Genomic DNA, 23742 nt, shown 5'->3' with positions numbered 1-23742 from the left:
GTATCTTTTTATTCGAAAGATTAACGTCGCAAGAAATTAAAGTCTTATCATTGTTGCTATTTATCGACACAAATAAGTTTGATTCTTCTTTCCTGCATATTCTCCACCCTATAAATTTAATTACGTACGGGACTGTGCAAAATGGTCGCTTTTATTCCGAACAAAGTTATCCGCGATAGCTTTGCCGTTTGTTGCAAATATCAAACTTTAACTTTTAATTCTAACAAGAGAATATTTTAAAATTAACGTAGTTTTCGTTGTAATTCGAAGCTTATTATCAATGTAACCTTGTTGCGTCAAAATAACGTGTGTTTGAACAAATATTGGTGATTTTATATGGCCGAGAAAATAAAGTTTTTATACAAACCTACAATCGTTGATTCGTAGGAAGGATATATCTGTGATTAATTTTATTTTCTCACGTTTTTATTTGTGATTCATTCTATAGTATTGCTTGTTTCTTTATTAGAGATTTACCTCCATGAAAGAACCATATTTCTTCCCCATGAACCCCCCGACTCGACTGCGCAACATTTCTTCCGAAATATAATACACCATTAAAGATTCCTGGAAGACACGAAGAAAGGTAGGAATATTTCACGCGACTGTATAGCCGTGTCTTCGCAAAGAACCGAAATTAACCCTCGGCATTTCGCTTGCAGGAGAAAGAGCGTCGAGATCAACGTCAAACTTTTCTCTCGTTGGCCGGTCACGTAAGCCGAGAATGGTTTCAGGGTTACCGATACGAAGAACAGAAAAATCTGATCGAAGGAAGGCGGATTTGGTGGTGGAAGGCGGCTGATCGGTGTATCGGTACCACCACCGCCGTAACCACCACCATCGGTCGTTTGGTGATCGCGAGCGCGAGAATGGTGGTGGCCACGCGATATAGTACCAACACTCCCTTCTTTGTTGCTGCTTTGCTAGAAAGGTGACTATGCCAAGAAGACAGGAGGTATTGAGCACGCCTTGCGTATACCCAGTCACCTTTCTCTCTTCGTGACCGTAGCATATGTTTTGCGACGTCGATGGAGCTCTCACGGCTTTGAACGGCGCTACTATTGAAGCTGCTGCTCCGGCTCCTCGTTGCCTCCTTCCTTCCCTTTTTCCCGTTGAATTTTTACCGACTTCTTGAGCAAGAAGAACGCACCTGGAGACAGCCAGTGTTCGTTCGATCGGGATCAAGCTCGGTAAAAACGTAAACAACGAAAAACGAAAGGAAACCACCGCGGCAACAACGTCGGCGCGGAGTCGGCCGTTTCGCGCTATATCACCGTTTCACCGGTTAACTTAGTTTTCATTTTCGTATACGCCTTGCAACCATTTTTACGCATATGTGCGCGAATCCTTCGACGTTCGAATAGCAAGCATCAACATTGTCGTTATCGATTTGGAAATTTGTTTCCAATTGTTTCTGCGTGAATTCATCGAACGGTTAGGATGAGACAGAAGAACACGACAATGATCATCGTGAGCAGCGTGTTGCTCCTACTGGTGGTCGTATCAAGAGTGGGTGAGTGTTGCACAATTTTTTAATATTATCTTTAAATTTTATTTTCTCTTTATTTTCGTGCGTCGATACAGTGCATTTCAGATATCGTTTTTTGACATCTGGATTTTAATTTTTGCTTTGTATCGAATGCTTAATTGGTATTTTTTGGTTTATTACATCACTATTTGTACAAGTACGTTGTTTTTGCCACTCCTTTTTCTTTGTTTGGAACTGCGGTGCTCAATTTTTTCGCGAGGCTCTAAGTAATGCTCGCGCTTTCGTTCATACAGAAATTCGATTCGCGCGAAACGTATTTCGCGCCGGCGTCTTTAAATCACTCTCGAAGGTCGAAGAGGAAAACCGATCGTAGACGAAGTGGTGAACGGCAACGCGACACAAACTTGTATTTAAATATCTTGAATAGCTTACGGCTTACGTTACATAATGCACAAGTGATATTTTACTAGTTTCGGAATGGGTTTCGAAATAAATTTAGAATAAAAATATTGGAAAAAATTTGCTAGAGAACTTGAAAACAAATATGCATTCGCAATTTTTTTTTTATAGAATTATGATATTCAAACTTTATTTCTAAAGTATACTTGTTTATTTATTTAATATTTCCACTACGAGATAAAATATTCGTTATTCAATGACAACGCTGTGAAGAAAGTTTCCAAAAAGATTAATTCTGCTAATAATTCTTTCCTAGTTGATGGCATACCGATTAGCGCACTCTTTGACTGGTTTAAGTTAGCCGCGAAAATGTCAGTTTACGTAATGTTTGGATCGTTGAATAACTGGCGCACGCGGAAATCAAGCAAAATGCTTTTGATCTCTGAGGGCGTGCCCCAAGGGTGCGCATGATCCTTTTTTCTCTCTCGACGTTCACGGCGGTTCCCTTCTCGATCGAACCCCAAATACGGTGACACGTTCTAAAATGCTTCCTTGAATAGCCAGTTTGGTTTAATTCGCTTGGACTGCTTTGGGAAAAATCTGCTACTCGTTAGCGGTTCTTATCGAGAGATGCCGAGAATACTCGATGCCTTTTTAAATATTTTGAACATTTTCTTAAGGAAATATCATTTTAGTTTCACAAATGGGATTTCTTTACACTTTCTTCTTTTATCCATTTTTTGATCTTGCGTATCAAGTTGACTAAGAATTATTTAGGACAACTCGCAGATTTCCAATTTGATTGTTTGAAATATTTCGTCGTAATCCGGTACTAATAAATTCAATCCAATTTCGCGGTTGTTAATTTTCGTCGATTCACCTAGGCGCCTCCGTTGAAGTCTGCGGCCACCGTAACAGGATTTCGCAAAACGGTTGTTTCGCATGCGAAATCCACCTACCAGCACCTCGATTGCAAGAGTTTCTCCCCGTCGATCGTTGAAACGGACAATCAACAGAAACCGCTTGTAATCGAGTAACAAGTAACAATGCTGTTTACTGATTGCCAAAAATTACTTGCCGTAACAAATCGTCTGTTCACAACGAAATCATTCTCTTACGTTCTCGCGAGGGAAACGAAAGCTTCGGCGGAACGTGAATCCTGTCGATTCTCGAGTAAACGGGAATCGATCGACAACAAACGATCTCTAACAAATTTATTGCAAAACTGACGATCGATCGTGCCTCGGTGAACCGTGACGATCGTATCAGAAGAGATTCGATTTATTAATCTGAATTATTAAATGAACGAAACGACTCGATTCAAAGATTACTTAGATGCAGACAAAAGAAAATATTAACAACCGTGGTAGATTTCGGTAACACGGTTGATGGGCTCGCCGTGGAAACGATCCATTTGCGAAATCGTTTGCTGGCGGTGCTCTCTTAGCACAAGAGACGCCCGCCGCGACTGTGGATAGAATCAGAAATCTATTCCCATCGGTTAACAAGGAACGCGCACGCTCTAACGTACATCCGCCGTTGGTTCTAGCCGCCTGTGAACTTTGATACCGCGAGCGATATATAATTATACCGGTTGGGAAATCGATGCTTTTGTAAAAATTATAGGAGTGACGTTCGATTCAGCTACGTTCGCTCTAGGGAAGTCTATGAGATCTTAATTTACGACGTGACGCATTTCTTACGAGCTACTTAAAAAGCTATCGAAAAGTTGAAAAAAAAAAGTTAACATCGGCGACATTTAACGTACGATTGAATCATCTTGTTGCAACAACACGAGAGAGTATAACGATTATACGTCGCTGAATGGCGCCATTCGCCAGCGAACCTTTATCGTAACTTCCCGAAGATACAGCGGCGATAACACGTTAATAGAACGCAGAGATTCACTGGAATCCGACCTTCGACGATGGTTTCAATATTTTTTTCTCGCTAGAAATACACCGCTACGCGGGATGACGAAGATGTTATCCATGAAAACAGCTGAGCGCAGCCACGTGCCTGCAGCTACGAGTATTCAAATTTATTCAATCTCTCTCCGATTTGTTCTCGCTCTTTCAGTCACGGACAAATTGAAATAGATTCCGTCCTATGCGTAGAAATTAAGAATATAGTATTATTCTGGCAATTAAACCATCGTCTTTCTCGGTCGATCGACGTCGAGATTTCTCAGAACCGCGAGAAAAAAGGAAATTTATCGGACAAAAGATAGGAATCGCGATGGTATCCTCGTAACATTCTCGCAGGAATCCTGCGGATCAAGGATCCTAGGATTATGGAAGTAGATGTAGTTTCACGCGTAGGCGCCACGTTCCACGGTATCGTCTACCGCTATCGAGTAATTTACTGTCAGGATGCAGTTTACGCCCCGTAATTTATCCGCCCCCAATCTCAACCTCGGCGTCAAGGGCTCGGTTAGAAATATTACCGAGATTACGTTTGGGTGGCGCAGGGTGCGGCTTGAGGAAACCTCTCGAGTCGGTACTCTTGTAAAAAAAGAGTATGAATTACCTCACGGTTCCCTAGCTTTTCCATTATCGTTTGGGATAGGAGGTCGTGATCGTTTCTTTGTTCACGATTACAGCTTCGAGTTATTTATGCGCCTTGTGCTAGATCTCCAGTCGATCTCCTCGAAGGTTTAAACATTTGAAAATATAGATTCGAATTTTTACAAGTAATTTTTCCCAACCGAAGACAATGATCTTTTTCTGCAATGCAAATTATTTCGCTAAAATTCGTATGACTTTCGGGTTGTAGAATTCCGAGTAAAAGAGAAACCTACTCGGTGATCGTTCCAATTATCGGAAATTCGAGTTGTTTTTCTCTGACATTAACCAGATCAGCCATCGCGTTCTTTTTTACCGAACGATTGTTCGAATTATTACAATATTTCCCGAGGAAGGAGAGGATTTCGCTGATAGAACGTATGTCGCGGGGAACAAATCGTTTCGCCAACAGAATCCCCCTTTTAACCGGATCACATAGGTATTCGCGACTTTAATTCGCCGATACTGTTCCTTTAAAAGGCCGGATTACAAGCGTTCGTGTAAGCCAGTCGACGATATTTTATCCGCCGACAGTCGGATGGTTAAATTATGTTCGCGCGGCGTATTAAAACCGATAGCTCGAGTAGTACGTGCTCGTCCAATATTCAAGGAATACGATACAAACCGCGACTGGACACGTTCCACGGCTATTATCCTTTCTCCGGGATTCCAAGTGCACCCGCACTGCACTTCTGCCTCGCAATTATTACAGGAATTCGCTTGTGATGCTTGTCGTCCGTTATACGGCCAATCATAGCGTCCTGTGTTTATGGTAAGTTTAGGAATATAATATAAATCGCGTATCGGTGCTGGCATGAACGGCGGCTCGCGACTTATCCATCGATTTCACGGGAAATTGCTTCTCACTCTCATCGACGACCGCCGTGTCGCGGTTATTATGCTCATACGTTTCGATGTTTTTCACGGTATTACACCAGGGAGGGCGAAGTTTAGCGAGGATAGAATTCCACATCGGACAAAGTATTCCTCGAGGGTATCCGATATCGTAATATCGCAGGCTTGTAATTCCGTTTGTTAGCATACGCGGAGAACGGATCTGTCCGGTCGAGTACCAGCAAACTCGCCGCTTTGTGTCGCGGCGAAACGTTCTCCGGCCATTATCCTTCCCTCGGGATTCCATCAGCACCCACACCCTCTGCCTCTTGTTCGCAATTACCGAGAGAATTTACCACGGCGTACATAGGTTATGCCATGAACCGCGCCGTGTTGCCTATTACGTTCGCCGCGCCGCATTATCCATCGATGTCTTCGCTGTAGCTCTCGCTGCTCGCCAATTACCAAGAGAATTTACCGTGGCCAATGCACCGATATCAGTTCCTCGACTCCTCAGCCGCCATTATCCTTGGACCGCCGACTGGTTTCGTAGCCATCTCTGCAACAACAACAACGAGTTTCGACGATCATGACAGACATGCTATACGCGACCCTCGCTTGTGTCAATTCCTTCTGACTTCTATTTACCGACACTTTTTACCGTAAATCTCGCCGAATTATGTAAACGAACATAAGTACAAATCACGTTCTTAAGTTCTTGAATTTAAGAGCACCAGATGGTATTAACACACCTTGTTACCTATTACGAACGCAGCGGTAACGTCTGTGTTCGCGTCGTAAAACATTCGCAACAATACGTAGAGGAAATGACTAGCCGAGGACCATAATAATACGTGTGGAACCAGCTATCGCTTTTAACAGCTCCGAACGATCGATCGATGAACCAGGATCCATATTTGGATTCGCAAATAACCAGGATCATTACACGTTACGATACTCGAAATAACCACTTTTACCGTCCATTCGTGTGTATAACGACGATGCTAATTCAGCTTGAACTTGAGTTTAAATTATCCGAGGACCGAAATCAAAGTACTCACCTTCGTAGAGTCTTTGCTCGTCCATACCTATCGCGACGGCATCACCGATTATCAAATGTCAAACATCCAAGATCCTCCGTCATCGCGTCATCGTGCTATTTCCCCTACTCGTCGATTCCTCCGAATAAGGCTAGCCTCAATCGAGCTTCAAGAATCGCGTGTTTGATCGCATTAACCATCGATTGATTAAATATTCGCCTTCTGTATAGTCTATCTGTGAAATTTCTGAAAGTCGTTGCGTATGCAGGAGACGAAACTTTCGCTTACGTCGTCTATCAGCCGCAGTAAGAGATTCGACAGAGGCTGGCAATAAATAAGACAGTTAGGATTTGTGCGTAGCTCGTTAAACGCAACTTGCACCGATTTACTGCTCGAAGTCGAAGTTGAATCGGTAAGAGAATTGTCGAGGATGGTTGGTGTCGTAGGTCAAGCATTTTTCACGTCGCAAAGAAACGCCCACGCACTCGTACGTCGTCAGGGATGTCGAAGCTTGTCCAATATGATTTAATACCGGACAATCGTCTACCTACGTCGTAAATGAGATCCTGTTCGATGGAACGATATACTCTCGATGTTATCTCGAAATCGACCAGAGTGGCGTAATGTGTCTGCTCTATTAGTCTTACGAGATATTGACGTGCGATTTCATGCACCGTTATTTTGCTATTGTTTTTCAATCGGCCGTTGTTTAACCTTTCAGTTGCGAACAGCGAACGTATACGTCTTGGTAAAATCGTTATTCTAAAAGAGCGAGCATTTATCGTGATCTTACGCTTATCGAAGATGCTCTATGCTCTGTGTTTGAAATATTTATCCAGTTCCGAGCACGTTCGTTTTTATCCAACATTCTCGTATCTTTTATCGAACGCATTTAAGTTCTACGTACGTACGTAATGAATTATGTCGCTTGCACGGTCACTCAATTTACGTTGAATCTATGTACGCGCGCATCTCCGTCACCGTGTCCTATTTCTTACGAGTTACGCGGGAAGAAACAAAATGAAACGGGTATTAAGGACATACACGTTCGCGTACGCTCGCACTTACGTCCCGTGCCCTCGAAAAGCCACGGTACATCGAGAAACGAGGTTTCACCTTCTCCTTCGACAACTCGAACGGTATCCTCGCTCCGTATCTCTTTGCCTTTTCACTGGTGCGAACGTCCGCGACCCGAGGCGACCAAATCTAGACAGATAGCTTTGCTAACAATTAAATATTCCACGTTTCGTGGTTGAAATTCTTATGCAATTACCGAGGCCGCACCATTAGCGCAATTACGCCGACCAACTTGCTCATGAAAATTAATTGCTTGTCACAAGACCCAGCGTTGCGTCAATCTTCCTTCTTCCGCAACTTCTATGAATAATTTTTGACGAAATCGAGTCGCGGTATAGTTGTCAATTTAGGTGAAACAATAGTCGTCTGGTGTGTTGGAAACTTCGATCAATGCAAACGAAGTGCGCGACACGTGTACAGAAAATAGCCGAGAAAGGAAGTTTCACTCTGTCGTTGGTGTCCGAAGCGAGGAACAACACCAATTCCAAAGTCTTGGGGACTCAGCGAAATCCTACTACTCACGGGACTTTCGCACGTGCATTCGCGCGAGCGTGCGCTTGCGTCGACAACGATAGCGAAAACAGCGTGATAGATGCTTGATTACGCAGCAGACGCTTCACACGAGCAACTTTTCCAAGCAAAATTGTGATTACCTGTTTTTTCTTCTTCTTTCTAATAACAATGCTAATGGTAGAGTGTTGTAACAATTCGGTCAAGTTTTTTTCAAGGCTTGTTCGCAAAACCAAGAAGCTACTACTCTATGTAGGTCGTCAATATCCGGTATCAGTTTTTCACTGACACTTTAGAGAGAAAGAAAGCGGCAGCGTACTGTTTGGCTGTCTTCGATATTTCATAACTACTTGTTTATTACGTTTTCTTCTGGTGTTACTGGGATTAGCGTTTCGGAACAAATAATTTATAATCTTACGTCGATAAATACAATAATAGTCGTAATGGTAGCTGTTCTCATATCTTCGGGACGTCTTACCCTCTAGTTTGTTCGAGATAGAATTTCTGTGGTTAACAAATTCGCTAATAATGGAAGATTGCGAATAGTTACTTCGTATTAATAAAGTTATACAATCGAGTAATCACTCGACGCGAACACATAGGAAACGCAGTCGCGATCTTGTGGTTTAACTCTTCCTCGCTGGCCTCTGCAATTATTAGCACAGCGTGTAATCGATTCACGTTACACGTAAAGAACCAATAATCGCCCACAGCCATTCGATGTCCTATTACATAAGCGGTAATTTACAAGTAAAATTGAAGAGAATTCGAAACAATGTTACCAAAATAATCTGACAAGCTTTTAGTATTGTTCTTGCTCGAGAACGAATTGTTTGTTTTAAATTATCGCTTGTGTGAAGTAGCATCAAAGGGAAGAAGATCGGTGGAAAGCACGGATAGCAGAAAGATCGTAAATTAAACTGAAAATCAAGGAAGGAACACAGTCGTTGAGAATTTCTTGTTCACCCAGTGACGATATGCTATTCGTTCGAGTATTCCTGTCGCACAAGTGTTACGGAGTAAAGATTTACAAGTAAAAGCAAACAAGCACGAGCAGCCTAACGGACGGATTGGTAAAAAACGGAATGCAATCGTTCCGCATAGACGGCTGTTCGTTTGTGGGATTACTTTCATCGTGTAGACAAAGTTTCATTGCGGCGCGGCGTAGACAGCGTGTGATCATCGGGCTAGCGCTCACGTTGCATGGTCTAATTAATTAAGGAATTCATGAAAAAGAATTCAGCGCGATTCTCAACCAAGATATTCGACCGTGTAGTCGAGTGATTGCGTTTTAACCGTGTACACAGCCGCGTTCTTTTCCTTCTTCGTTTCTTCGCGTCAGATCTTTCTTTTTAGCGGAAATTAAAGATCGTCGCCCGATCGTGGTAACTTGTTTTTCTGGCATCGTAGAAAACAACGACAACTCGTTAAATTTTTTCTTCATTTCGATGTGGCACGATTTACATTCCGATCGTTCGGTTGGCGCCGCTATAAATTTTTAAAAACAGCTTCTGCGTCACCCTTTCGCTGAGTTCGACGGAATTCAAGGTATGTGTATCGCCGCGCGGCACGTTTCACTTTCCACGCATACCTACTATTTTGGAATCCACGCGAAACTGACGTAGAACTTGGAATCGAAGAAGCTGGTCCTCCGTGAATGCCGTCACCCGTTCGTTCAGACGTCGCGCGTTTCTTTCTAAGTTTTAGTACCACCCACCATCTTTCTTTCGCACTATTTTCGTTATGACGATGAGAAAAAAGGTAATGTAGTCTGCACTTCAAGGTCGACGTCTTGTCCTTTCCCTCAAAGTCCTCGTAACCAGCTGAAAGAGAAAGGGCAGCATACGTGTCCGCGCTCTGAGATTTCCGAACCACCTAAAAATATCTTGAACCCGGAGTCCGAGGCGTCCTTGTCGATTTCCTTCGTGGTTCTTGAGAATGTTCCGGCCTGATAACGCGCTCGTGCATTCTGCTGCATCTCATTAATCGATTCCGTTACGCGTACACCCTCGAATCTTATAATTGTTCGTTCGTTCTTGGCAAGAGTGGCACGCGTTATCGCTGGCAAATCTTTCGATCGTACCATATCTCGCAGTCTGTCAATGATAAATATTTCACTTTTTGCGTCCGCGTTAATTTACGATGCAAATACATATCAATTCGACGACAAAAGCGATTTGAATAATCCGATAGCGATCGAAGGAAATTATGTCGCGAGACGATTTATGTGTCCAGTATGCAAAAAAATGTCTTTGAAATTTACAAACCGGGCATTATGATGGTATTGTTGTGCTACTTTGGACTAACTTATTGCTGGTTTTTTCGGCGACAGGATCCGCTGAGAATACCGGGTTTTTTGGTGGAATAGAAACTTTTTAGTTCAAAGAACCTCTGTTTATCTTGTTTAAAATGCAGTCGCTCGACGAGACGTAAAAAAATGAACGTAGGACCTTCAAAAGCAGGCCTCCTACCTTTCGCTGCCTATGCAAATTTTTGTCGACGTTGACGGCCTCGATAAATCAAACATTCAAACGAACCACAGAGAAAGAATAGCTGCTCGAATATTTGACCTTCGTTTACGAAACCTGCTCTGGTTTCCGGCCACCCTCGGGCAACAATTTTTAGATTGAGCAACGCGCAGATAAGATCTCGATTCTTTCGCTTCTAGATCGCCTTACAACGAACGTAACCTTGTCCTTTTCTCCCTCGATTGTCCTTTTTTCCTTACACTGGCTGTAGTTCGGCGAAAATAAGATCGGACGTAACAGATGTAAGTGGCATACATTTTTTGAGACGTTTTTGCGAAAGGTTCGAGCCACGAAGATCCGCCTTCGAGAGTCGCCGAGATTTCATCGTGGAATTTAAAGTAACAGAAACATCGAAGCGCCACTTTATATTCACATTCTATGTTAGTTACGAGCTATTATCGATTATTTCAAATAGATCCGCCGTCTCTACCCACCGACTTCTCTGTCTTTATCTATCTCTCGCTACACCGAGTTCTGTATGGACAGAATTTCCATTTTTTAGAAATTTTATAAAAGTCTGCGCGCCATGCAACGTATAACCCCTTTGACAGCTACCCACGAAGGTTGCGCAAATTGCTTACGAAAAACAAAAGAACCATAAGGTTTGAAAGACCTCGGCGAGCGAGGAGATCTTATCAGAAGCTATCGGTGGACAATAGGCACGATAAAGGTGACAGCAAAAAGGCACGAAACTAGAGAAAGAGAAGGACGATTGCTCCTTTCTCGAGTGGCCGCGATCGGTAACGTAAAACCTTGATCGATCCGTGGGACTGATTCTGCACACTCCCACGGAAATCTGACGGTAACCGTATACAGTATTAAGAAACACGCGTGGCACGTAATCGGCGCGCGTGTTAGAACGCACGACAGACCTTCCACTCGTAGAAAGGCGGATTAACTGGGCTTCTCAACGTCGCACGCACCCGCATTGGTGTTCTTTTCCAATTTTTTTCATTCCCAATAAAAGATCAAATTCCTTTGTGCTCGCCGTGACACCGCGATTTTTAACGTTCGAATATTCGTATAACGCGATTACCTATCACGACGAGCGTTTGCCATCTTCTCGGTTAAATTTCCTGTCACGAGCGGTGACGTTCGATCATCGTGTAGCGGAATAATGAGATCGAAACTAGGAAATCGCAAGAGAGACGGCGAGTCAGCGATTTCCATTTCGCGATGAATAGCGTCGACCTTTATAACGCGATCGGGATCCTTCCGGTTGAGATTTACCTGGCCAACGGAGAAAGTAATTACGATTATGCGCACGCGTTATCGCACGTATCTTTCCAGTATAAATCTTTTTCTTCGATTGTAAGCGGAATCTCCCATGATTGCGCGTCTGTATCGAACGCTTCGTGTGACATAACTTTCATGATCTAACGAGATCGCGAAGAAAATGTTTCCGCGCGAACTGTATGGACGGCATAGCGGAACAGAACGTAATCGGTGTGCCGAATTGGCAGCAAGCAAGTAGCTCGTTCACGGAGAAAGTTATATTGCAGAATATACGCGTTAGAGTGCCGCGCCGCGAGTACGCGGTATTTTTTGTTGGTGAACCGTGCGTTTCTCGGCATTGCTGCGCTTATCCGGTGCGCTAATGAGATCGAAAGGGAGTTCGATCGCTGGCTGGTTGACTCTCTTATTGAAATTCAGGCGAAACGCAGGCGTCACGTTCGGACACCGACGTTAATAACGACGGACGAACGCCTGGAAATATTTTGGTCTGAAAAGAAACCAACGGGACAGGTCACGATTTACCTTTGCATATCGGGAGTCAGCGGTGGAAGGACGGGTTTCGCGAGAAATGTGTCGCAACGCAGCAAAACTCGTGCAGATCACTCGCGAACGTATAAGGCAAAACGTGGAGCATGTCAACGATATATCTACGGGTGGATTTCTCGCGTCTGGAAAGCCTTCAGCTGACCCTCTCTCGTTCGACGTAGAACGCTATCGAAGGGACGTATCTCGGTGTCGAGAGTCTGTATATCGAGGCAAATACGAACATACTGACGCACGCTGACCGCCTATCGTCTCGACGTTCGACCTGTTGCTTTTGTGCATCGTACGACTCGTTTCGCGTCGATGCCACCTCGCAAATCGACCCCTGTCGAGATATACGACCGTGGAAACGCGTAAAAACGATAAAAATCATGACGCGTACGCGATCGAGAAATATGTGTATAGCACGCACAAACGAGTTACCGGTTCTCCCCAGGAAAGTCCGGCTGGTCTTTTTTAGTTTTGCTCAACGGAACCCAAGTCCCTACGATGCGAACTCGTAAACCACAATTACGATATTCCTTTTTGTCCCCGAACGATCGATGGAAAGCGAGAATATCGTGTTTCTTTCCTGATCCATTACCTGCCGCTGTTAACACCTGAGAAATCGCCCGCCAACGAGAAGCTCGCTTTTTGTATCGTCGTTACGCATACGAACATATATAATTCGCGTCATCAATTTTTTCCCTTTTGTTCTTAACTTAACAAACGGTGTAATCTTTCGTACGTGATCGGTGGTTGCTTTATCGTCTCTCGAGCTCTGATCCTGGCTAGATCATGCTGTATGAACACGTAACAAGAGTCGGCGTGATAATTTAACACAGACGTACGCATATTTACGTACATAAGCGTACGTACAGCTCGCGATCGCAGCCGATTGTATACCAGACGCTTATGTATTTAAGCGCGATATCTCTCCTGGATTCACGGGTGAACGCGCGTGTGCGGCGTTCGCGTCTCAGAGTTCACGTCTAGGTAACAACGCCTCTTGCATCTGTACGACCTTGGAACTCGTTTTCAGGTCGATGAAACCCTTACCAGCAGGGATTTACGCTGCCACAGGCACGAACAGTAGATCCGTTGAAGAATCGCGCGAAACGACGTTCGAACGTGTAGCTAATATTCTATCGAAAAGTCGATCGAACGTATGCCGATGGGCAGGCTATAAATCATAATTTGCTGATCGTTAGCGAGACTATTAGCCAGGGGAACTAGTCGCGCGAAAAATCGACGAGTCGGGCAATTCCATCTGAATTTGCGGTCATTTACCGTGAAGTGCATTAGCGATCCCTTTCCGTTCGGTCGGGGGCCGCTATTTCTTGCGCACCGACGTTACAAACGGATATACAGCCGGGACGTAAGAGGCGAAATGCACGAAGCAGGAGTCTATTAAGAGCAGAAATAACCACGGTGTATTACACCACGAGATCGACCCACGAACCCAGGATTTAATCAACACACCGAGCTATCGATCCTAATTGTCATCTAATTATCCACATTATCTCGAAGGCATATCGTATCTTGACGGCGATCTATCGCAACACCCTCTGCGAGTGATTTTTCCACTGTTAACTCTTGGTTCGCGTTTAGTTGGTAAGTCAAGAGGGAAGGAGTATCGGGAACGAAAGGTCAGTTGTTCGCCTTCGCTCCTGGGAACGTTGCATCGCGAAAATTTCATCAACTTACTTCGTCGGTTAGGAAATTTTTAGGCATCGATGCAGATCTTGACACGCTTATTAAAATCAAGAACAATCATATCGTTATCTTAATGAAGAACCCCGCGTAGACATCGCTACTCATTACCATATGGTTGCGAGAATTGGACGTGAGGATGTCTCGCGCAGGACAAATTTTGAGTCACGGGATATTCGCGCAATCCCGTGGCAACAGAGATGGTCCAACGTCGAACAAGTTCAAAACAATGGCAAATGAAACGATGATTTCGCCAACGTACGCGTATCGCAACGATCGACCGCGGCAGCGACGGCAATGTCTTCAGTTCCGTGAGTGAACGTACACAAGGCGTTCGAGTCGGACAAGAAGAAACGGGTAACGCCTGTGTAGGTATTCCAGCAGCCTTGGGACGCGTATCCAGCCTTTCTCTGGATCGCAAACGCGATTCCAATTGGCGATTGTCGCCGAATTCTGTTTCTTCTGACCCCGGACACGACGTCCCGCTCTCGTGAAAGTGAAATCGCTGCACCGGACCTTCGGCACGAACGTATCGCTTGACTTGGCGCGTTCTGCGTTCGGACAACCCTCTTTTCAAAGCCGACACCTCGCAGTTTGGATATCGAGAGTATCTTATTCTTCTCTCCTTCGATCGACGGATCACGATCGCATCATGCCACGTTCTCTCGAAATCCAAAAAACGCGTGTCACGTTCGAGACGCTTTCTCATTGGCGACACCTCGAGAAAGCGGAAGTTGGCAATTCGATAAGTTCCTCGTCGAATATCGGAGACGCTCTAATTCCCGAGAACGACTCGGCGATTTTATTTCCAGTCACATTGTCGCGATTTCGTAACGCGACGTAATCGTTCTCGCCGATCCAATTAAGGAGCACCTGCATTAAGGGGCGCCAGTGACGCGCGTCGATAACAATATGATAATGAACTTCAGGTGTGGTGTTGACAGAATCGTAACGCGCGAACGAAAGTGGATGCACGTCGGTCGACCGGTTACGCGCGGTTATCGTTCCGAAGCTTTTGTTCCTCGCTGTAAATGGTGCGAAGGTCGTCACCGATTTGGAAACGGGTGGAAGCCTGCGCGATCCACGCTCGCGTGACTTTGATCTATTTTTCAACGCACGATCACGCTCGCTCTCCATCACGATCCGGTTGCATCACAGCGAAGCCTTTTGTGTCGTCCTCGCCTGCACGCGCTGTTTAATCGCTCGACGAACGGGCTCCTGGAAACGATTCAGCGTTCGATTGCTCAACCAGGAGTCCAAGTCTCGTACCGCCGCCTAACGCTGCGTTACTTTTCATTATTAATAGAAATACCAAGATACGGGTAAATACACGAAGGTTCGCGAGCACCGTTTCACGGAGAACCAAGTCTATGAGATAGAGAGAACAAAAAAGAACGTGCTTACGTTAATCGTTGCATCGTTCTAAATGTTTTTTACGTAGAAGAGTGAACGCCATAGAATTTGCAGGATCTGATCTGTTCATTTGAAAAATGTCGGCTTGCACAAAGAAAACGTATGAATCGAGTAGAGGGATAGCTCCTGACGCATTGGGTCAGCTGGATAGAACGTCATTGAAAATTTACGTAAGATTTGCGCAATTTTCGTCCGACGATGATGTTTAGTAATGATGATGCTCGCTTTCCTTTTCCGTGGAAACGATGTCTTAAATTGCGTCTACAAACGCAAAACTTGGTTTACGTCTGATTTATAGCACGTTTCTGAGGAGCTTGCACGCGGGAGAAAGCCACGCAACGGGGAAAAAAAAAGAAATCGCGCAGCAAGAAAATACGCGCGTCGTCGATGATTTGATTACGAAATCGCGATGCGTGAAGAAGACTCCAGAAATTCGTCAAAGCTGAGACCATCTCTGTTCCGTCTCACCGATCTGGAGACACGGTCTTAATTGTTTCGCGAGATCAACGATCGGATCGATAACAGGTAGAAGGTTGTGTACGAAGACAATTGTTTTAACGAGCCAGTTGTCCATTCTCCTTGCGTAACCGTGCGTCTGCCGTGTGCATAGCCTTGTCAAGAGGAGTCGAAAAGTCGCGAAGAGGAAAAATGTCATTTTACGTTACACGGTGCACGAGATAATACGACGAGCCAGACGCTTTCTGCCTCGGTTAATCTCGGATTACGCGCGAAGATACATAACCGACTACGTACCATTTGATGAGTGAACACCTTTCTTAATCTGCTGGAGTCGGCAAGATTCGAGTTACGTAAAAATATTACCGCTAACATCTCCCGTCCATTAGTTTAGAAAATTTTACACATACGACATTTATGTCGCCCACTAATTAATATCTGCTCGTAGAAAAACACTGCATCCCTTATGATCGGCGTACCATTCGTCTAGCGAATTGTACTTGGTCGAATTCCTTCGCTGGGTATCGCGCTTGTTAAAGAAACGTTCCGAGCATACTCGAGCTATAGTTCGACAATACGCGGCGAAACGTCGAGTCAGTTCACGCCATTCCCGGTGGTCAGCTGATTCGATTGAAACCAAGATCGAAGGCGGCCGCGTACAAACGTTCACCTCGTTACATGGCAGCGGCTAGTCAATCCGCTAGTCAGAAAGCCGTACAACGAGACGTAGGTGTGTGCACGTCGATTACGTGGGTGCAGTGACTTCCACGTCGACGCGAGAGCGAGAGAGATGCATGTTTTAACAGGAGCGTCGAGAATGAAACTCGCTCGCGCCTCGGATAAGCTATATCTATCTTTTCTCTCGACGCGTTACTACGTCTATTCTAACGATCTACAGGCCATCGGTTGCCTCACCTTAAATCGAGGATGGCTGGCTAATGGTTGGCCAACAGCGTTAGCTTTCCTAGCCTTCACAGCCTTTGAACACAATGAACGTTGCGCGTGCCGAAAATTAATTGGGACGAGAGATAGATCGAATCGAGGGGGTATTTGTTAGGAAACGCGAATAGAAGCAAAAGATATTAGGATATTACCGGTTAGATCGCTGTCACCGATAACTTCGTTGCTGATTTCTACCGATTACTAGCTAGCATTCGCGGTAACGTTGAATAGATAGTCTGAATGTTACTTCGAGACGGTATTAATCGCGAGAAAGAGGTAATGTTTAGGATTCAGTGACTATAATAACCGACGGTACAACGGTTAATTTCCATTCGTACGAAGAACGGCAGAACCGATGCACGGGTTCTCGTGTAGAACCACCGCTTTCCATAGAAAGTTTCGCGTCCTTTGTTTTCCTCGGTCGCGGTTGTCTCGCGACGAGACATCGAAAGCATTCAAGATCGTCCTGGTATTACGAATGACGAAACGGACAGCCACGTAACGATACTCGTGCGTTCAGTTATATCCGGGTCAGGAACGTGTCGCCCCTAGGAATCTACTACGTTTATCACCGTATTTAACCACGACGAGGTACTCTTCTCCGATTTCCGCGAATTCTCTGGCCGTTCGTCGATTACTAAATGTTAACCCGACTTCTGCGATACTCCGTCGCCTCTCCTTCTCTTTCTGGAGGCCACAGCGTGGAACATCGACCGAGTAAAAAGGAGACGAGGGCACACTCGATGTGTATCCGTCTGTCCCTTGGAACCGTTCACCTCATTACGTACCCCGTTCCCGCACACACAGCGCGCGGACGTGTGTTTCACTTCGTCGAGCGTTTACGTGGGTGTGCAGCGTACCGTATCGGATATCGAGCGCGAAAAAGATAACGGTATGCCCGGCCCGCGATAGCGAGAGTGAGATCAGATGCTTTCGAAACCTCGCGGACGTTCGTGGCTAGTTAATACACGGGAATATTCTCATGGAAAATGCCCTGTACCGCTTCGACAACTAACGCGCCATACTGAGAATCTATAATGTCATTCTATCGATAGTTCTGTCTCGAAGACTCGAAGAGCGTCTTGGGTTCCTCACGTTTCGTAGTCCGTGATCGCAAACTCGTATTTCGATTTGGGTTATAGCCGTCGACCTGTGGAACGAAGAGAAACTTCCATGTTTAAAATATCGCCGATACAGGCTGAGAAAAATGAGCGTGAATAGTAAAAGATGTGCCTAAATAACGATGATGTAAGATATCCGAAAGTAGGTACGGTTCGACGAACACTCGTAAATTAATTCGGTGGTCAAACGTTGCTTTGTCAATATCAAGCATTTCGGTCTACTTACAGACTTGCTAACACGACACCGATGTTGAAACTTTGCGTACAATAGTAGTTTATACTTCGGATATACCGAACGTCGGATTTCTTGAAATCACGGCTACAAGTACTTACGGGCACAACAGATCGCGCCTGATCACTACCTTCCTTTTCCACTTGCTTCATCACGCGAGTCTTATGCTCTCTTGTTCCACTGAGAGCATAGAATTTCGCAAAGTGATCGTTTCGAGTCACGCGTAGAAAGGCAAGATTAACTACATTTTGACATCTATCCCTCTCTTCTCCTCGCTTGTCATTTTCAATGGAAACAAGCGTTTCGAATTTACGAGTAATTTATCTGAAAGATTTGCACGAGATATTCATCGTTCAGGATCTTTTCCGATGGACGTTACGTGCCCCGGATTTCGATATTAGCGTCGTGATTCACGACGCCACGAATCGGTCGAAAGTTAACGGCGAGATAAAGGGAATCGCGAATTCATGCAAATTTCTAAGGAAATTCCAAGCGGCTGCGCGCGTTTCGCTTTGTTTACGACACGAGATGAAAATTAGAACGGAGACGGTGGGAATGGGTCTCAGGAAATTTTGAAACGAACACCGTGTCCCGCTTGTTGCACCTTTCTAACTCGTGGCTGTACGCGAATCGAAATAGCAAAGGTTAAACACGTTGTTCGCACACGCCCCTGTAACTGCGTAACTTTCATGGCCGATCGGTACATTTCCACGCCTGTGTGCATTTCACGCGATCAAATCTATAGCATCGCAATTACGAATTGGATCCGCGGAATAATTTTTTTCAACAAACGTTTTGTCTGTTATTTAACGATAACCGCGATATATTTTCGGAGCGTGATTCGTGAGGATTAATGCGGTGGTTTGTTTCCATCTTCGAATGTTAATATTTGTCAGAAGTTAACTTGCGTAACCCTTCGTCTTCGTACTTTCTTTGTACTCTCCTCTCGCGTCACAAGGTAATCTCTCCGAATTGTCTTCGTCGATGCAACGAACGTTCGATGTCAATCTCGTGGCATAGTAATTAATCACGTGTTCGTTCGGAACGTAATAATCGTGCTTAACGAGGTAACCGCTTTCTACGTTCTCCGTCTCGCGCGATTTTTGCATAACCTGAATTGCAAGGTTAAACAATCGGTGATTCGTGCTTTCGACCACCTACTGATTACTTACCGCTTCGACAATGCTATCATCTCGAGAAACGGCAGCGCCTTATACGCTTCTTTCATACGGACTCTTTGATTATGCGCGAATTGCCGCTGCCTTTCTGACGTCTTGCACCGATCTCAGATCGATAGCGGTTTCTTCCGCATCTAACGCAACGAGTACCTTTATGCAAGTTGTTATCCAGCAACTTAATTTACGAATGTTTTAAAAAAACTCACTCACGTATCTCCTTTCACGCCTACTTTCCTCTTCCTCGTGCTATGACTTCACGAATATACTTTCACGACGATTCGCGCGCTGATCTACCTAACGGTCTAAGCGGAAGGTTAAGGTCCTGTTTGAATATTCGGTGAATCCGCTGCCCACGCAGCATCAACGACCTCGTCTTCCGGCACTTGGTCGCTACTTAAGTAGAAAGAGATTTGTAAGGGGAGAGAAGATCGTGGGATCGAGGCACGAATGCCGATGAGGTCGGAGTATCTTTAATAACGCCGAGGGATCCAGCGAATCGTGAGTAGGTGTTCCCAAGTGATCCGCAGGATTGAAGACTGGAGCGAGGGGCGTTCACTGGTTACCATTATGCATTCGTGTATATCGGTGAAGTTGCAAGCAGCCCTGCGAACAAACGCGATCTCTCAGCGGTCTTTCTCTTAAACAGACGATTAATCACGGGTAAAAGGGTAAGGGGAATGACGCGCAGCCTATCCCACGGCATCCCGTGATTGTAAAGTTTTATTTCGTAAAATATGTTTCCGATCGCGTCGCGTACGTCACTGTGAGTCACGTTCGCGCTGTTGCGTCGTCGGTCAATAACTTCTAATCCGAACAACCGTTCGATAACGCGACGTTCTAATTAGCCGCTTCGCACGTGGGAATTCGACTCGATCGCTTGCCAATTTCTTCTCAAACGTTAATACGTAGGTATATTCCGGTGGAAATCGATCGTTAAAAGCAACTAGCCATTATATGCGAGCGTTACTTTCGCGCGCTGGTCTTTGCTACCGATATTTGTTAAATAAACTACTCGAAGTTAGCAGTTGATACGTTCCATACTAACGTTAACGTTAAAAGAATGATTTAATCGCGTTGCTTCGATGCAGGCTGATTGAAAAAAGACTTTTGAAAGGTATACGATTAAACGGTCGGTCGATGCAGAGTCCGATATCGTTGATTGGAAGAACGGCGGAAGTCTTCTAACTTCGTTTGGCCGATCTCGCTAAATTATGGTCGGTGTTTCGCTTTTATCGAGTCGTCCACTGGTTACGAAAGCGCGCTTGTCTCGTTCTATCCAATTTGTATTACGCTATTTGTATTACGTATTCCGTACGCCAGGTAAAACGGAATTACTGCGGGAAATATCGAAGGGAAACAGGCGGAAATACGAGTACGAGACCTCGTATTCATCGCCACCTCTTTTGGCAGATGCGTCTTTTCACTTTTAAGGCCGTCCAGTGGACGAGGCACCGTTACCCGATTGCATCCACGTACTAAGACGCGCGTCTAGAAACACCGATTCACTTGACCAAGAAGCCTGCGGCCTTGTAAATTCTCTTTCACCCGAGGATACTCGGTTTACGGCTGGAGTAGAGGGAATCTCGTCGATCTGACTAGAAAACAGTTTCCATGGACGCGATGGCACAACTATCGAGGTCGTGTCTTTGTCGTTTCACGATACGACTTGCGTATCGGAATCTGTTAACACCTGTTCGGTCGCCGCTCAAGTGGTACGTGATTCTTGCTTTTTTGCTAATCAGTTGCCTAATAGACTTATCCTTTAAAAGTTTCCTTTATGAATATGAAAAAGAAAAAGACAAAAGACGAAACGTCTTAAAGTGGAAAAGTTTAGCGCGTGTTAGCTCGACATGGTTAGCTCGACAAAGCTATTTGTCGGCGATGAAATGTCGCTGTAACGAATATTCACAGTCCGTAAATGAAAACGTAAGTGTTACGAAAGCGGGTGGTCGCACAATGCCACGAAACTGTATCGCTTTCGAGAGAGAAATTCCCCAAGAAAGTTTTCCTCGGCGAACGTAATTGGTCCACGTGATGTAGAAACTGGGTCGCAAGTTATTCTCGGTCGTCACGTTCCATCTTGCAATTGTACCGCTGGGATTATGAATTTAATTGCGAACCGCTAATACAATACTCTCGCAATTACTGCTAATTATTGGCGCGCGTCTTCGTTCTGCTGATTCGTACGCGCTTGCTTGCACGACACTTGTCGACGTTAATCGTCAGGGAACATTTCCACCTTTCACTCGTTCACCCAATGTCGAAAGGATTAATTCTCACCTAATCCGAATACATGGCTGGATTGATAGACGATTGCGCAAAACATTATGCATCTTCTGATTATTACCATATACGATGCCCATGCGCGGAGACACAGCACGATGCACATCTCTGTGATTGCTAGTTTTCCACTTGTCCCTTCCTTTCGAGGTCGTTCTCCGTCGTTTAATAATGAGAAAGGTCGACGGATGTTTCACCGAATCCACTGTTTCCACTTCGTTACTATGCATTGCTCAATCCTTTTATCTTTCATCCTTCCTAGATAAACGGATCTGCCTGTCCTCGAAGGACGGCTACGTAATTCGTAAAGAAGAAGAAGGCTTCGATCCTAACGAGAAACGCGAGACAACAAATGGCATGCGCGTTTTTTAGACGCGCTGTATGAGCCGTTTCGTTATGGTCGCCGATCATATCGTGTTCCAAGACTGTATCGGATTGAATAAAACGCAGGGTGTAGCGGGTGACGGTAACCGGTGCGGTTACGATTCGATGCTCCACTTAAAGTGGGAATCGGTTCCCAAAGTCACGCAAAGAAACCTAAAAACCGTTACACGGTGCAGATATATTCGTTAGATTTCCCAGCCCGTAGGCGTCACAGGTATTCGTGAAATCGACGCGGAAACGATTCTGCTTTTAATTTATTGCGAATCAAACGCAATGCTCGTTTTACCGTTCGAAGGAAGTACGCGGTGCGTCGATCGAGAGAAATGCTTTGATTTACAGACTCTCGTATCTTTCTCTCTCTCTCTCTCTCTCTCTCTCTCTCTGTTGAAGTCGGAAGTCTATTCAACGAGTCGTATAAATTCTCGAGATTTACAAGAACGACAGGAAGGCGATGCTTGAAATTCTTCGTTTTTCGTGATATACTCGGCAAAACTGTTGGATCGCGCGAAATCCAACGTTCCGATTCCATGCCAAATGCGAAAAACATCGAAATTAACAGTGCGCCTATCCGTTGTGCGGCAATCGCGGCTGGCAATGAAACTCGAAGCAACTCACGACGTGAATCGTACTTACTCGTGTTCTCTGACTTGGAATGACCCGTCAACGCGATAGGCCCGTGTTTTCCACGCTGTTTGCTCGATTCACAAATTCCTCTTTTTGCTGGCGCACACAACGATCAAGATTGCGAAACTTCGCTCCGGTGCACGGACAATCTGGGTGTTCGTGCCGCGAGGAAACTATATCGGAAAGAGAAATCCGCTTAGTTTGGCGTTGATCGGTGGGACCACTAACAGCGGTTAGATAGAGTAAGCAGGCTTCGAAACTGTATCACGAAATTGATGCAAACTGCTGCGCTTCCGCGTAGAAATCGGTAGTAACGTGTACTCGATTATGTTAATTACATTCAATTTATAAGCGATGTCATTTGTTAATGACAACGTTTCTTCCTACCTTGATTTACGATCCAGCTTAATACGGGAATTATAGTTTCCCAATCGCAACTGATAGTTCGCTTCTTTCGCTTCTGTCAGGGTCTTTCAATTTCGACACGATCACAAAATATTTCAATTTCTATAAATTTCATCATCAGCTCCACCCAAGAGACTGATGGAATCAGTTTCAAAGTTTACGTTCACCCTTCCAAAACAAGAGAATTCCATAAATGGGAAGCAAAGACAAGATTCGTTGCCTTTGGTGTGTTCTTACAAAAAACTAGGGATTGCGCATTCTGGATCTATAATAATTATACACTTTTCCTTTGCGTAATTGGACGCGTGACTCGACGGTAATTGTGCGCGCAGCTGATTCGATCATCGAGCAATCCTTTCCGATCGCTAGGGAGTAATCAAATTATTCCGAGATCGTGTGCCGGATCGTTGGAGAGGAACACAGGAAAGCCTAAGTCACGAGGAAAAGTTCCGAGTCACCTATCGACCGTGTTATTCAATACAGAGACCGTCTCGGTAATTCGTTGCCGTTGCACAATTTAAAAAATTGAAAATGGAAAAGTTTAAGATCTGAATTTATCGTACCAACAAGATGTAATTCCGTAATTCCGCGACTGCGAGTTTATTTGGCGGGAACTCAATGCAACTGGAGTATGCTTATGATATTACGTTGCTACATTCCCGGGCTCGCGCAAACGTGATTCGGGTTTGTACAGTCTAGAACGGTGTAATTGCTGCTTCGCGTTGCATGCAATCGCGAACGAAGGTATTTAATTTGCCGCAACTGTATGGACCTTTATTAATCATGGGAAAACTC

General features: G+C 44.9%; 1 protein-coding gene across 4 annotated transcripts in view; it reads left to right on the top strand.

Annotated features, from left to right (window-relative positions):
• Nucleotides 1-467: 467 nt before the first annotated feature.
• LOC117232254 overlaps nt 468-23742 on the top strand; it is a 41435-nt gene continuing 18160 nt past the window's right edge. For 3 of the 4 annotated variants that reach the window (XM_033491522.1, XM_033491523.1, XM_033491524.1), the window contains exons 1-3: nt 468-586; nt 663-931; nt 1010-1513. In XM_033491522.1, the coding sequence (XP_033347413.1) occupies nt 1441-1513 (73 nt within the window). In that variant the 5' untranslated portion in view covers nt 468-586; nt 663-931; nt 1010-1440. The remainder of the gene's footprint in view (nt 587-662; nt 932-1009; nt 1514-23742) is intronic. The other variant, XM_033491526.1, reaches the window with a different exon arrangement.

The sequence above is a fragment of the Bombus vosnesenskii genome, unplaced genomic scaffold, assembly GCF_011952255.1.
Source record: "Bombus vosnesenskii isolate JDL3184/JDL3185 unplaced genomic scaffold, Bvos_JDL3184-5_v1.1 scf7180000013285, whole genome shotgun sequence".
Taxonomy (NCBI): domain Eukaryota; kingdom Metazoa; phylum Arthropoda; class Insecta; order Hymenoptera; family Apidae; genus Bombus; species Bombus vosnesenskii.
Note: the sequence above shows the minus strand (reverse complement) of the source record. Positions and strands in the feature narration are given on the sequence as shown.